The sequence below is a fragment of the Macrobrachium nipponense genome, chromosome 47, assembly GCF_015104395.2.
Source record: "Macrobrachium nipponense isolate FS-2020 chromosome 47, ASM1510439v2, whole genome shotgun sequence".
NCBI lineage: Eukaryota > Metazoa > Arthropoda > Malacostraca > Decapoda > Palaemonidae > Macrobrachium > Macrobrachium nipponense.
This window is the reverse complement of record NC_087222.1, coordinates 25,536,901-25,550,394: the sequence shown is the minus strand read 5'-3', so window position 1 is coordinate 25,550,394 and position 13,494 is coordinate 25,536,901. Positions and strand designations below refer to the sequence as shown.

Below are 13,494 nucleotides of genomic sequence, written 5' to 3'. Positions count from 1 at the left end.
GAATATATAGTTTTTTTTTATTGATATCTTGTAATTCTTAAACAATAATAGTACACTGACATTTCATTTTTAGCCACTTGTAATAAATGCATATTGTAGGCTAGATAAAACTATAATCGTAACTTTTGTTTGGCCACAGAAAAGATCTCATTGTATAAAAAGCATCTTTAAGTAAAGCTAAATATTCTCCTTCTGATTTACTAAATAAGACCAATTTTACACTCTCGTTCTACGTGACTCAACAGTACCAAACTTGTCGATGACATCATCAATTCTAATATTCTTTACATATTCATTTTCTATAGAAATTATAGCAAGACTGTTCAATCTTGCCTGACTCATTGTTAATCGAAGATCATTCTTTATAAGCTTTAGCTTAGAGAAACTTCTTTCGCATGATGCTACTGATACACAAATTGTTAAAAAGAGTCTCATGCACAGAGATAATTTTGGCAAGGATTCTCCAAAGCCCCATTCGACAACGAACTTGAGAAACTGTAAGATCGTCCAAGTGTTGCTTCTTTGGTCGTGATTTTGGCGGCCTCCAGGTGTCTTCTGAGTCACACAATTTCCACTTTGACCTCCTGTTCTGGAATTTCATTGAAAATCTTAGACACGCTCGAGATGCTTTCCTGAAGTTATTCTTCATTTGCAGAGAGCAAAATGTGTGGCTGAATGGCTGCTAATGTTGACAGCACATCATCCATGGCCTCTGATCGAACATTCAGTTCTTGACTAAACTTATCTTTACATTCAAACACTGATCTCCTCCATTTCTTCACATAGTTGACTTGCATATACAATTGCTTTCTCTACAATTTCATTGCGCTGACTTCTAAAGAACAATTTCAAACCTTTGATCTTTACACAGCATTTCTCCAAGTCTATTCCGTCTGTTTGCAAATATCTTTGCGTGAGGTCCACTTCTTCCAATATACCACACCAGAATGAGAGAAATGACAAAAATGAAAACTCACACACTACATTTTCTTTTTGGTCTTTTAATGTCTCAAATAATAATAATAACAATAATAATAGTAAAAATAAATATTGGAAACATCAAACGGAGGAATTGGATATTATAATCTATGAGCCTTTATGACACCACCCTCAAGCTGTCACCCGGGGCGGACCGCCCCCCCCCCCCAACCCCCCATTTAGTACGCCACTGTATATATGTATATAGCCTATATATGGATTTATAAGGTCACTGGATGTAGGAATACTACAAGGGATTTAATATTATTTAATATAATAGGCCTATTCTCCAAGCATGTGTTCGGGGATCACTACACGGAGGAGTTAATCCCTATAGGCCTATCCTCAAGCAGAGAGAGAGAGAGAGAGAGAGAGAGAGAGAGAAGAGAGAGAGAGAGAGAGAGAGAGAGAGAGAGAGAGAGAGAGAGAGAGAGAGAGAGAGTAAATAAGTCACCCATAATTTCGTAACGTTCTCTCTAATGACCTTCATAGAAAATGAGAATATTAAACCCAGACTCGACGACTGACCAGCAAGTCTTCCTCTTGTCACCCATTTTATTTCTTCATTTATGCGTCTATTTCTCTATTTATCGATTTATTTACTTATCCATTCAATAATTTAATCATTCTTCTATCCATTTATCTATTTATTTCCGTCTTTATGCATTTCTAAACCATTCAAATATTCGATTAAAAAAACTACTACGAATCTTCCTTGAACAGACACCACGATGGATAACGTGATAAATAAATGAATGAAATTATAAAAAAATAAATTAAAAATATAAAAAATTGAAATATAGAGGATTAGGAAAGTATTGAATAAAATGTGATAACATTCGAATAAAAGATTTACTTTATATACCATCAGACGTTATACAAAAATATTCCAGCACTTGGTACAAAATGGAATTACATTATTATTATTATTTATGGAATAATATGCAACTTGCATATTGCACAAGGACAGAAATTGAGGTAAAATTCTCTCTCTCTCTCTCCCTCTCTTTCTCAAAAAACACACTGGACAACATAACACTGAGAGAGAGAGAGAGAGAGAGAGAGAGAGAGAGAGAGAGAGAGAGAGAGAGAGAGAGAGAGAGAGAGAGAGAGAGAGAGAGAGAGAGAGAGAGAGAGAGAACCTTTAAGGTCCATTCTCTCCAATATATGATCTCTCTTTCTCTTTCTCTCAAGATAAACACAAACTACACTTAGAATTAGGATAATATACTTTAACTGAAAGCTTTGTTTATATGTATGTATGTATGTATAAACATTAGTGTATGCATTCTTGGCTAACATAATCACTTACAGCTGAATCATCATATGTTTAAAAAAATGCCCTATACACCCAGGTTCAGAATTAAAAAAATACGTAAAGCATAAAATGAGAATTCTCTGAACAGATCTATACCAAAACCTATCTATGCTCCATAAACCTAAGGCTAAATGGAAGTAAATATCATATAAAAAAATTAAAAGTAATTGAGTACAAACTAGCTAAAGTGTATGTTCTTGAAGACAGTCTGGGGCTACGTAATATTTCAAATCATGACAAATTATTTTTGCTGTTTTTTTCAGTGAAGGTTGGTTGGAGATAAACTGTTTACATTCATAAGGGCTTTCATGCCTGCAGATATATCTAGCACGCTGTTCGTCAGCACACAGCAACTGGTATCTTCTATCTGTGAAAGTACAACACTTCTATATATGCAGAATAATTTGGGTACTTTGTGCCTGACCTGTTAAAACATAAAACACATCACAGTGAAAATTCGTCTGAGGATTGTACTATGAATTCACCATGGTAGAACCTTGTGGGCTGTTTCTAGCAGTTTTCTGAAGCGTCATAAGAAAGTGCCTGACACAAAACTCCCTGGGACAAAGTCTGAAGTCTCTGAAAGGCTTATAAAGCTCTCAACTACAGATCTCCAGTCATTTTGAGACTCTGAAATATACCTCCACTGGGGGAACTTTCGTCAGAATTCTCCAATGTGGACTTACATATCAAACCTGTAGCCTGATCTGCAGGCAGGTTTAATGTGCCACTATACACAAATGGCTACTGTAGACAAGTAACAAAGTACAAAGTTTTTATTGTCCAAAGATTAAGCTGGTTTCTCTTATACTAACAAATAATGCAGGACTGCTAGTTCTTGCTTATTTTACACATCAAGTGGACACGTTTTATCCCTATTCTAAATCGTCTTTCAAGTCCCAACTGAGTCGTATTGTACCATTTTTTTCATAGACTGATGTGTCGTCACTTTCTGGTCCCAGTTGGGAAGTATGATGTCAAAGAGTTCCACATTGATCTCAGCTGAACTTTCTACTTGATGTTGAAGTCCCCTACATCTACTGAGTCTTCAGGTACCTTTCGAGAGGCTAAGACACAACTACTTGAGTTAAGATACTCTGTGTTTCCAAATACATAGGCCCCTCTTTGAGGTAAGTCTGTTGGTTGCTTTAGAATTTCACGAAAATTGGTTTGTTACTCAGTTCCAAAAAATACTTTCAGACAAAACTGAAAATGTGAAAACACTGGGTATGTTCGAAGTTTTCAAAACAGATATTTCTCATACTACTTAATCTGGAACTAGAGAGTGTTTTATACCCTTAACTGTTAATACTAAGGAATACTATCCACTTGTCAATCTTCTGATACCCCTGAGGTGTTGAAACTGGAATGCATTTTAACATCGGTGGAATACTGACAACGCTCATTCGACAACTCTCCGTTTCGCTTTCAGTATCCGTAGGTCCTCTTCGATTCAAAATACACACGACACACTTTTATATCTTGTGAACATGCCTCTGATCTCATGGCCTCATACCAACAGAAGCCCAATTGCTCTTCTCTCCTCTTCAAGGTCCATTAACCTGACACTTGAAGAAGTTCGCCTTCCCGTCCGTCGTGATAACCGTCTCAACCGGGCTCATACTACCCGGTATCAGAATGTTAGTGCCATTGTTATCACCTTTTGGGGACATAGGTTCGACCAGGGCCTTTTCCTTGCCATCGACGACAGCGTTTGGCAGATCAGACTGACTGGGGTTGCAGAGCAGCGCTGACATCTGGTGGGAATAGACAGGATTACATTGGTAGGATGGGAGGGATCTGTCATACTGGGCTGTGAGAACACCTAGTGGCAGTAAGCAGAAACACAAACTGTTTTATGAACTTCGTGGACATGATTTTCTACATCAAACTGAACCGGTAAATTTCTTGACAGTCCTGCCATTTTTTGCATCCAGAGATGCTTTCTCCAACCCTGTCAATAATCAGGGATTATTGAAAGGAGGACAACAAAACACTGTGAAATCAAAGAAGGTAGTGTTGTTACTTTGTACTATCCATAAAACGTTTCTCATTTGCATCTGGAGGTTGTTTTAAGCATAAAAGTTTCTAGTAAGAATCTGAAAGTTAGGGAAAGCCAGTGTTCTGGGTTACTTGATTCCCACTGTGATATCTGCTCAAAATAAGCTGAGTACATAAAATTAATGGCTAACTAAAATGTCTCTTCTCTTGACAGAATGAAGGGCCATTACAGAAAAGAACTTACACTTGGGAACTTGGGAAAGATCACTGCTAAAACAACTTATCTTATACAGGAGACGGAGATCGTTACCTACAGTCAAACCATGAACGCCTTTGAAATTCAGTTTCAACTTATCATAACTTATAGCCACTGAGGCAACAGAACTTGAACGGAAGCTACTCTGAATGAGCTCAGGGCATAAATATTTTAAGACCAAGAACTTTTGAGAAGGACCATTGGGTAAAAATAGCCTTGGTAGTGTCTACTGCAATTTAAAAGGCCACAGCTACCGTTAACTTATACTGAAATGAGCTCTGCATTCTCAAGAGATGTGAAAGAACTTGGATGAGTGAGCTCTGAGCATAAAACTTTTGGTGACCAGGAACATTTGGGCAGGACAATGGGGCAACATAACCCAGCCCATGTCCCCCACAATTGAAGACGTGGAAAGACCTTACCTCTCGATGCCTCCTCAGCATAGGAATGAACTCGAAGTCGTGGTCGTCCTCGCCGAAGGGATTGAGTAGGGCCTCTGCAACTTTGAGCCACCCTATGTAGAAGAAAAGCTGCAGGAACGAGAAGACTGGCACGTAGATATCGATGCCGCGGTCCTCATACTTCTTTGCCGGGTCCAGGAACTGCTCTCCGATGATAGAGAAGATGAAGAATGTGTACACGGCTATTGTCACGACCTGGAAGGTTGAATTGGTGCATGAAAGGATAACCATAATTCTTGTGAGATCTTCAGTCAGATTTCTCTTTTCAGCAGTTCAGTAACAATGAGCCATTTCCCAGTTACATTGGGGATGTTTCCTACCAGCTTTGAGTTAAGAAATGCTGGGAATCACACTAAATACACCTAATTAAACTGTCAATGCCTGACCACTAACCAAATGGAGCTTTCCTGATACAGAACAGTATTGTCGAGATTGGAGAATTACGGGACCATCTGTGAATGATCAGATCTGTTTTGGGTCACTACTTCTATGGCAGGTCAAGCATCTGGCCTCACAGATTTCCAGAGTCTTCAGACATAAGGCAAATCCCAGAGAGGACCATAGCAAGGAAGGCGTACGGAGCAAAATTGTCTCCAGAAACATGGCTTTGCGGACAAACTTTTCAACTACAACCAACCGAAGCTTCGGTGGTAACTTACCTGGGTATAGACTAAGGGTATGTTGTAGGTGTTCCAGCCAAGGAGTTCTCCGCACTTGGTTCTCACGACAAGAATCTCTCCTATGACAGTCTTCTGGTGCGTGTCGCTGCTGATGAGGTTCGCTTTGCGGGCCTTGTCGACTAGCTTACAAGCCCACATGATCGGGACCCACGTCTTGTGTTCCTTCGTCCTGGTGTTGAGGGTTTCAATGACGATCATCTCGTCTTCTGTCAAGTAGCCTATGTGGGATGAAGGTAAAACACCAACTCATGTTTGGACAGTGGACTGAACGAGTGAGAGTTTGATGGTGTAAGACCACCATAACTTGGAAGTGACAAGTTCCTCAGAAAGTGATTGCAAAAGATGGTAACTTCCAGTGTGAACGTTTGATGATATCAGTTCTATATTTCTTGATTTTAAAACAGAAAATTATATTTGAAGGGTGAACAGATAATTGGTGATAACTATCACTGGCACTTGAATTGGATTTTCACTCTGACATGTTTTGAATGTACTTCAAGAACATTGTTCTCCCTGTTATGTAACTTCCATACACATAAACGATTCAGACTAAAGCAGTAATTCATGAATAGCTACCTACTGGACTTCGGAAATGAAATCTGAGGTGCATGGGTGCTTTTCACTTCTGCAGAGCTATTCTTTCAAAATCAGAGCAAAAGGATTTTAAAGTTAATCTCTCATTGTGCTAATGGTTGCTTCTTCCAAATGTCAAACGACTGAGCCTGTTGCAGTTCTAGGATACCTTGCTTTAGACAAATGATTCCTAAGCACAGGTCACGACACCACAATGAATAAACTGTCCAGAGTTCCTCACTCACCTGCAGCCACCAAGCCATTGAGTCCCTTGAACTTCTTCTTTACCGCTGGGGAGACCGTGCAAAACGTCAGGGCAATCGACAGGTTCACATATCGCAGAATTGTCCCCCGGATGGCGCAAGACTCTGCATCCTGGGAAAGAAGATCTAGATAAGTCATCTGGTACCACTTGCGCAGCCTCAGATATCTGCCATCAATTGAAGCTGCAGCACTGTGTTGATTTTCCTGTCTCTGACTAATTTTTTTAGGCTATGTTTTTGTTCACGACTGCATTGAATATTTACAAAAAAGGTAGGTTATACTTTCAAACTAGGTTATAAGGTCAGTACCGGTAGTTATAACCTGTCAGCTATCCAACATTAAATAGTAATAGAATAAACATGACCACCATATTGGCTATGATTCATTACCCTGATATACTCTGATCCTCTAATGATATCAATCCTGCTCTTTTGCCTATAAGGGTCTCTACGACACTTGGCAATACAGTGCACCTTTCCCTCTTTCTTCCACCTTGAAGAACTATAGTTTGCTCCACTGGTGAAAAGGCTACATTCAAGTAAAGCCAGTGTTTCTGATCATTCTGCTCAAGTCTTATGCCTGCCATAGATATTCTCTCATCAGAAGGCGTCAGGGGTCTATTCCATCTCGAAAGATTGGACTGGTATCTGACGTAGACACTGAACAACCAAGATGAGTGAACTAAACAGGTACCTACTACTATTCTCAACCATTAATGAAGACTAGGGTTCTCTCACCTGTCCTGGTATGAGAGACGACGCCACGATAGCCGTCGTGTCCGGCCACGGGAGACTCTGGTACATCCCCCACCAACGGCTGACGACGAGGGACACGAAGAAGCCCAACACGAACGATACGGGGATGACGTTCCGGAACCTCGCACAGTGCATGACGACCATCTCGAAGCTCCTGGGAGGAATCAAAACCAAGTCTTATTTCCAGCTGACATAAGAGTGAACTTAAGTCTTATTGCCATCTTACACAAGAATGAACCTGGGTCTTATTTCTATTTTGCATAAGAGTGTAATAGTCTTATTTCCAGCTGACATGAGAGTGAATTTGTCTTATTTCCAGGTGATATGAAAGTGAAACAGTCATATTTCCAGCTGCCATGAGAGTGAATTCGTCTTATTTCCAGCTGACATGAGAGTGAATTTGTCTTAAAGTGAAACAGTCTTATTTCCAGCTGACATGAGAGTGAATTAGTCTTAATTCCACCTGACATTAGAGTGAAATAGGCTTAATTCCATTTTACATAAGAATGAACTTGTCTTACTTCCATCTTATGTGAAAGAGATCTACTTGTATAACCGTCAACTACAGACATTGAGGAACACAGTGAACGCAAAAACTGACAAAGCTATTCGAATTTACCTTTCAGAATCACAATAGTTCCCCAGAGGAGGGAATTAACTTACGTCCTCTGCGTTTCGTTGAGAGCGAAGCGATAGGTTAGCGACAGAATCAGGAAGAGGATGGTATACACCAACATGTCCTGCCACACCATCTTGTAGACGCTCCCACGCCATCTGTTGAGAGCAATTGTTTGTGGTCAGTATTGAGGTCTTCTCTGTTGATTGCTGGTAATAACCAGGATTATTATCCTCTTATCATTGTCATCATTATTCAGAAGATGAACCCTATTCATATGGACATCCTCAGTATGTATGATCTTTTGACGCGCAAACGTGAAAGTACTTGCATGCTTGAATGCAGAAGTAATATATATATATATATATATATATATATACTATATATAGATATATATATGGGGATACAATCCACAATGAAGTAAAATCCTCTTGTAGTTTAAAATATATATAACTTGTACAGGATTAAAGCTTTCGACCATCAACTGTGGTCTTGTTCACATTTTAGTGAACAAGACCACAGTTGATGGTCGAAAGCTTTAATCCTGTACAAGTTATATATATTTTAAACTACAAGAGGATTTTACTTCATTGTGGATTGTATCCCCATTTACTTAGAGGTACGACATAGTACCTGGCTTCTGCATATATATATATAATAATATATTAATAATATATATACATATATATACACACACACACATATATATATATATATAATATATATATATATATATATATATATAAGTGTGCTGAGGTTTTGGCAATATGAAAAATGGCCAAAAAATTGTGATACGTGATAGACAATAAACTACGTATGTGTAGACAAACAGGCACATGCTCAAATTTACAGACATATATGAGTGTGTAAGTATTTATGTGTGTGTGGGCATCAAACTTACCTAGCCAACAGCCTCCAGAATGAGCCAAAGTTGCCCTGGCTGGCCATTATATCTGCGTAGACCACCGTCATCTTGCCTTATTTTCCTCTGACCACAATTTACTGGAAAAGTAAAAAAAAAAATGAACAAGTTCAAAACCATATTTTGGCGAGTAGTACACAATGGATTTATTTGTATTTAATCCTTCTATATCCTTATTTTTCTAGCTTAGAATAGAATACAGTATAGAACTGAGCCCAAGGGCGAAGCGATGGGATCCTACGGGGTCATTCAGCTCTGAGGAAAGTGGCACTCAGGCAAAAAATATGAAATGAATGAGGCATTCTTCTGTCACAAAGTTTAATCTCGACATTAGGGAACATGGACCTGTAAATGTATCGAGTAATGGAAGTCTGGTTACTGTAGAAGACGCTGGCACAGTTCCAGAGATGAACATCTTCCAGTACTACGAGGAACTGCTGGCACTGTGCCAGAGTATCATAGATGCTAAGGGCCAGTACCGTCATGCAAGTTTCCCTTGTACGGGGATTTTATGTATTTTTCCCCACAAGATTTTCACTCACATCTCTCCCAGAATCTCATCAATTGTCGGCAATAACGAGATACACTCTTGGTCGAAATGTCGTGGTGAGAATTCGACTTCGTAATATTATCACATTTAATATATTTGTGTAAGTTTTAGATTTCTGCTATCAAATATCTTTACTGTCAACATTCTCTCTCTATCTCTGTCTTTCACTGCATGACTGTGGTTTTCATGATCTACTTTATACTGACATAAAGAGAGAGATAGATAGAGAGAGAGAGAGAGAGAGAGAGAGAGAGAGAGAGAGAGAGAGAGAGAGAGAGAGAGAGAGGTGTCAGGTATATCGACTCCAATTCTGCAATGCAGTGTTTAACAACGTTAAGCCTTCATCATTATCGGCCTGTTGGATCTTTGGAGTTACTTCTCCCTCTCTCTCTCTCTCTCTACACACACACACACACACATATGGAAAGGTCAGTGCTATAGAACCGGTTCGAGCTGGTTCTAAATAACACCCTGGTTCTAGGGACAAAAAAGAAATAATTCACGATGGTTGCACATTACGAAATCTATCAATACTGGAACTCTTTAACGTCCTATGTGGGTTATCAACCTCCCAAGTCTCCGCTTCTGATTTTACTTTTAGTATTAAATATTTTGCACCATTATATATGATATATATATATATATATATATATATTATATATATATATATATATATATATGTATATATATTAATAAAAAATTCTCCTAAATATCTTCCAGGCTGCATATATGAAATTCCTTGCAAAAAGTGTGATAAAGTCTATTACGGACAAACCGGTAAATCTCTTTCACAACGTCTCAAACAGCACCAATGTTCTGTGAGAACTGGGCAAATATCGAATGCATCATTCGTACATATGAGAGATTTAGATCATCCTATTAACTGAAGTCAAGCAAGAGCCTTAATCCCATGTAATGAAAGGAATATCATTGAATCTTGTTTCATCAAGTCAAATAATGGCAATGTTCTGAATCTAAGTCTTGGTTTATTTAAACTTGATGCCCTCATAATGAAAAAGTTGCAGATGAATATAAGCAACAAAATTAATACATTCAGTTTTTACATGTTTTGGACTATACGGATACTTTGTAGTTTCTGTTAGGGTTAAATCTATGTTCGGGTTTGTGACCGCGTGATATCCGATAATCCTGGATTATCTCTTTAACTTTTACCCTTTTGACAATTAACCATCTGGTATTTTTGATCTTGTTGTTTACCTGATAACTTTCTCTCCAATTGTATTTCATTCGTTCCTTGACAATGTCTTAGTAAAGACGAAAGCGCTTGGATTTCTGACTATAATTTTCCTTTGGTATTTGCTTATTTAATGAAGTCATGCGCATCTGTAATTTTTTAATCATTATATATATATATATATATATATTATATATATATATATATATAATATATATCTATCTATATATATATATATATATATATATTATATATATATATATATATATATATTGTGGTATGTGGGGACCAATTACCCACCTTTGGTTGGTGTAGTCAGCACCATGGCTGAGTGGAACAGAACTTGGGTCACTTTCGCTAAACTTCCCTATTGCCTACAAGTCCACTTTACTGTACCTGGATTTGATTTTCCACAGGACTTAAAGGACTACAAAAAGGAGTTTTAATTTATTTACCATTGGTCTTTTCCTTCTCGAAACGATACTGCACTATATTGATCAGGCTACTGAGCTGTACGCATGGTATCCTAGATACTAGATATAAACATATAATCAGTGGCTACGGAGTTGATAGGCAATCTCTGCTATTGTATCATCAGGTGACAGGCCTATATAGGGAACCGCGAATGACCCCATACCTCCCATGCAAACCACGAGCCAGGGTCGATCTTGAAGGTCACCTCAAGGTGAAATACAGGGAAAAATCACTGAGAAAGGAATATAAGTTCACTAAAGATATTAACGAGTGGTCTGTGTTGTGAAGTAGCTGGGGAAATTGTGATAAGTATCATTATCAAAGCATAGTTAGGGATTATTACAGTTTAGAAGTATGTCCTAAAAAGCGACTGCAAATGTCAGCTAGTCATATGCGCCAAGAAACATTGAAGGACATACATCCTGTCTCGCTGTTTCTACAACTGCAACAAAGCTTTGAAGTATGAACACCCTCCTAATACATACATGCATAGAAATATTCTTGCATTCCTTAATTTTCCAGTGGCACTTTGACCCACAATGCAATTGGATGCTATTTCCAATTGACTTAACCTAATTTTTCTTTCTGCGTGTTCCACTGCATCATAGAGACAGAAATACGCCTTATATAGCTGGCTGTCACGAAACTCATTGCCTTATTGATTAGACAGTGGCCCACTAACTCCCCTCTGAGTGGGCTTCGGTTTTTGGTGGGGCGGGGACGGGGGAGTGGTTCCAGTTTGACTGGGAGAGGGAGTTACGATTCCAGGTATACCTTCTTTGTACCCCCACGCAGAGAGACTTGTTGGTGTGTATGTGTGTTGGGTTTTCTCTCATTTTCAATTGTACACTTTGTCTCTTTATGTTGTAATGACAAATACGCACCATTACAGATAACTAACTGAAAAATATTATATAAAAATATATATAAATTTATCAAATATACCACATCAACAATACTACAGGTAGCCTACAGGTGTACAATCGATAGACCGATACCTGTATAATATATCTAAATCTTGCACTAGTCTCAAGTAAGCTGGAGGGTGGTTCACCCCTTGTTATGGTGAATTCTGTGTTGCCGTGACTACTTAGCGGCACTTAGCGGTTATTGATAACGCGTGTAATTCAACCGTAATTGGTTTTTATAAGTCGGGTATGGAAGGAATTATTATTATTATTATTATTATTATTATTAATTTTATTATTATATTATTATTAGATTATTATGATTATTATTATTATTATTATTATTATTATTATTATTATTATTATTATTATTATTATTATTATTATTATTATTATCTAAAGGGACTATTATAATCGATGTGAAGACTATGACCAATGAGCCACAGTTATCAAATGATGAAAGGTTTTTAGACCAAATTTGATGGTTTTTAGACCAAACTTTAAGGATTTTAGACTAAGTTTTAAGGTTTTTGGACCAAACCTTAAAGTTTTTAGACCATAATTTGAGGTTTTTAGACTAAAACTTAAGGTTTTTAGACCAAATCTTGTGCTTTTAGACTAAAACTGCAGGTTTTTAGACCAAACCTTAAGGGTTTTAGACCAAACCTTAAGGTTTTTTAGACTAAACCTTATAGTTTAAGACTAAAACTTTATTTTTTATACTAAAACTTAAGGTTTTTGGACTAAAAATTACGGTTTGCACCATTAGCCGTAAGATTCTTAGACTTAAACCGACGTTTTTACGATAAAACTTGAGATTTTAGACTAAAACTCGAGTTTTCTAGACTAAACCTCATGGTTTATATGTTAAAACGTACGGTTTTTAGACTAAAATGTTCGGTTTTCAGCATAAACCATAAGTTTCTTAGATTTAAACCGATTTTTAAAAAATGAATCAACTCTGACCAAAAAAATAAATAAAAAAAACAGCCTAAATAAACAGCAAAGGATTATATTAAAAACCTGAATACGTAGACATCAGTCCATTTAAAAAAGATACTGACAATGTAGACTCAATTCGTCTAAATCCGGTGCGAGTGAGCAATCTCTAATACGTACCGAGTGTCCTGCTAACTCATTCTTCTTATCAGTTTTAATTTCCTGTCCAGAGTTTCTAACCCAAGTTAAAGTTATAATAATAATGAAGAGAGAGAGAGAGAGAGAGAGAGAGAGAGATAGAGAGAGAGAGAGAGATTCTCCCGTCTTGGTCTAGGCTGATATTATTCGCCTATCTAGTCTTATGGCCGTGAGCTATTGCAGGCTTGTAGTATATAATCATCTCTCTCTCTCTCTCTATCAAGGTCACTTTGAAAGGGGAATGATCTTGCTCATTTTTTTTATCGAAATGGAGTGGATTGGAGGCGGTTGGGGGTGGCAATGTGTATATATGTGTATGGATGTGGACAGTTATGTATAGCAACACTGGAACACCCCCAACTCTTAGTTCCATCTTTCCTCTCTCCATAATTCTGGAAAATAAATA

General features: G+C 37.7%; 1 protein-coding gene across 1 annotated transcript; it reads right to left on the bottom strand.

Annotated features, from left to right (window-relative positions):
- Window positions 1-1,825: 1,825 nt before the first annotated feature.
- On the bottom strand, window positions 1,826-8,931 carry LOC135204785 (bestrophin-2-like). The gene is made up of 7 exons (XM_064234962.1): window positions 8,804-8,931; window positions 7,950-8,060; window positions 7,269-7,440; window positions 6,513-6,642; window positions 5,674-5,912; window positions 4,976-5,209; window positions 1,826-4,053 (listed from the first exon to the last, which is right to left on the bottom strand). Exons 1-7 carry the CDS (start codon window positions 8,872-8,874, stop codon window positions 3,844-3,846), a joined length of 1,167 nt encoding a protein of 388 aa, XP_064091032.1. The 5' UTR covers window positions 8,875-8,931; the 3' UTR covers window positions 1,826-3,843.
- Window positions 8,932-13,494: the final 4,563 nt, after the last annotated feature.

Bases quoted from the DNA above. Each gene is read 5' to 3' on its own strand.
- LOC135204785 (XM_064234962.1), bottom strand. From the start codon at position 8,874: ATGACGGTGGTCTACGCAGATATAATGGCCAGCCAGGGCAACTTTGGC. The intron at 6,643-7,268 runs GTGAGAGAACCC...CTTCTTTCCCAG, and splicing joins CGTCTCTCATACCAGGACAG to GATGCAGAGTCTTGCGCCAT. The intron at 4,054-4,975 runs GTAAGGTCTTTC...TATTCCCACCAG, and splicing joins TGCTGAGGAGGCATCGAGAG to ATGTCAGCGCTGCTCTGCAA.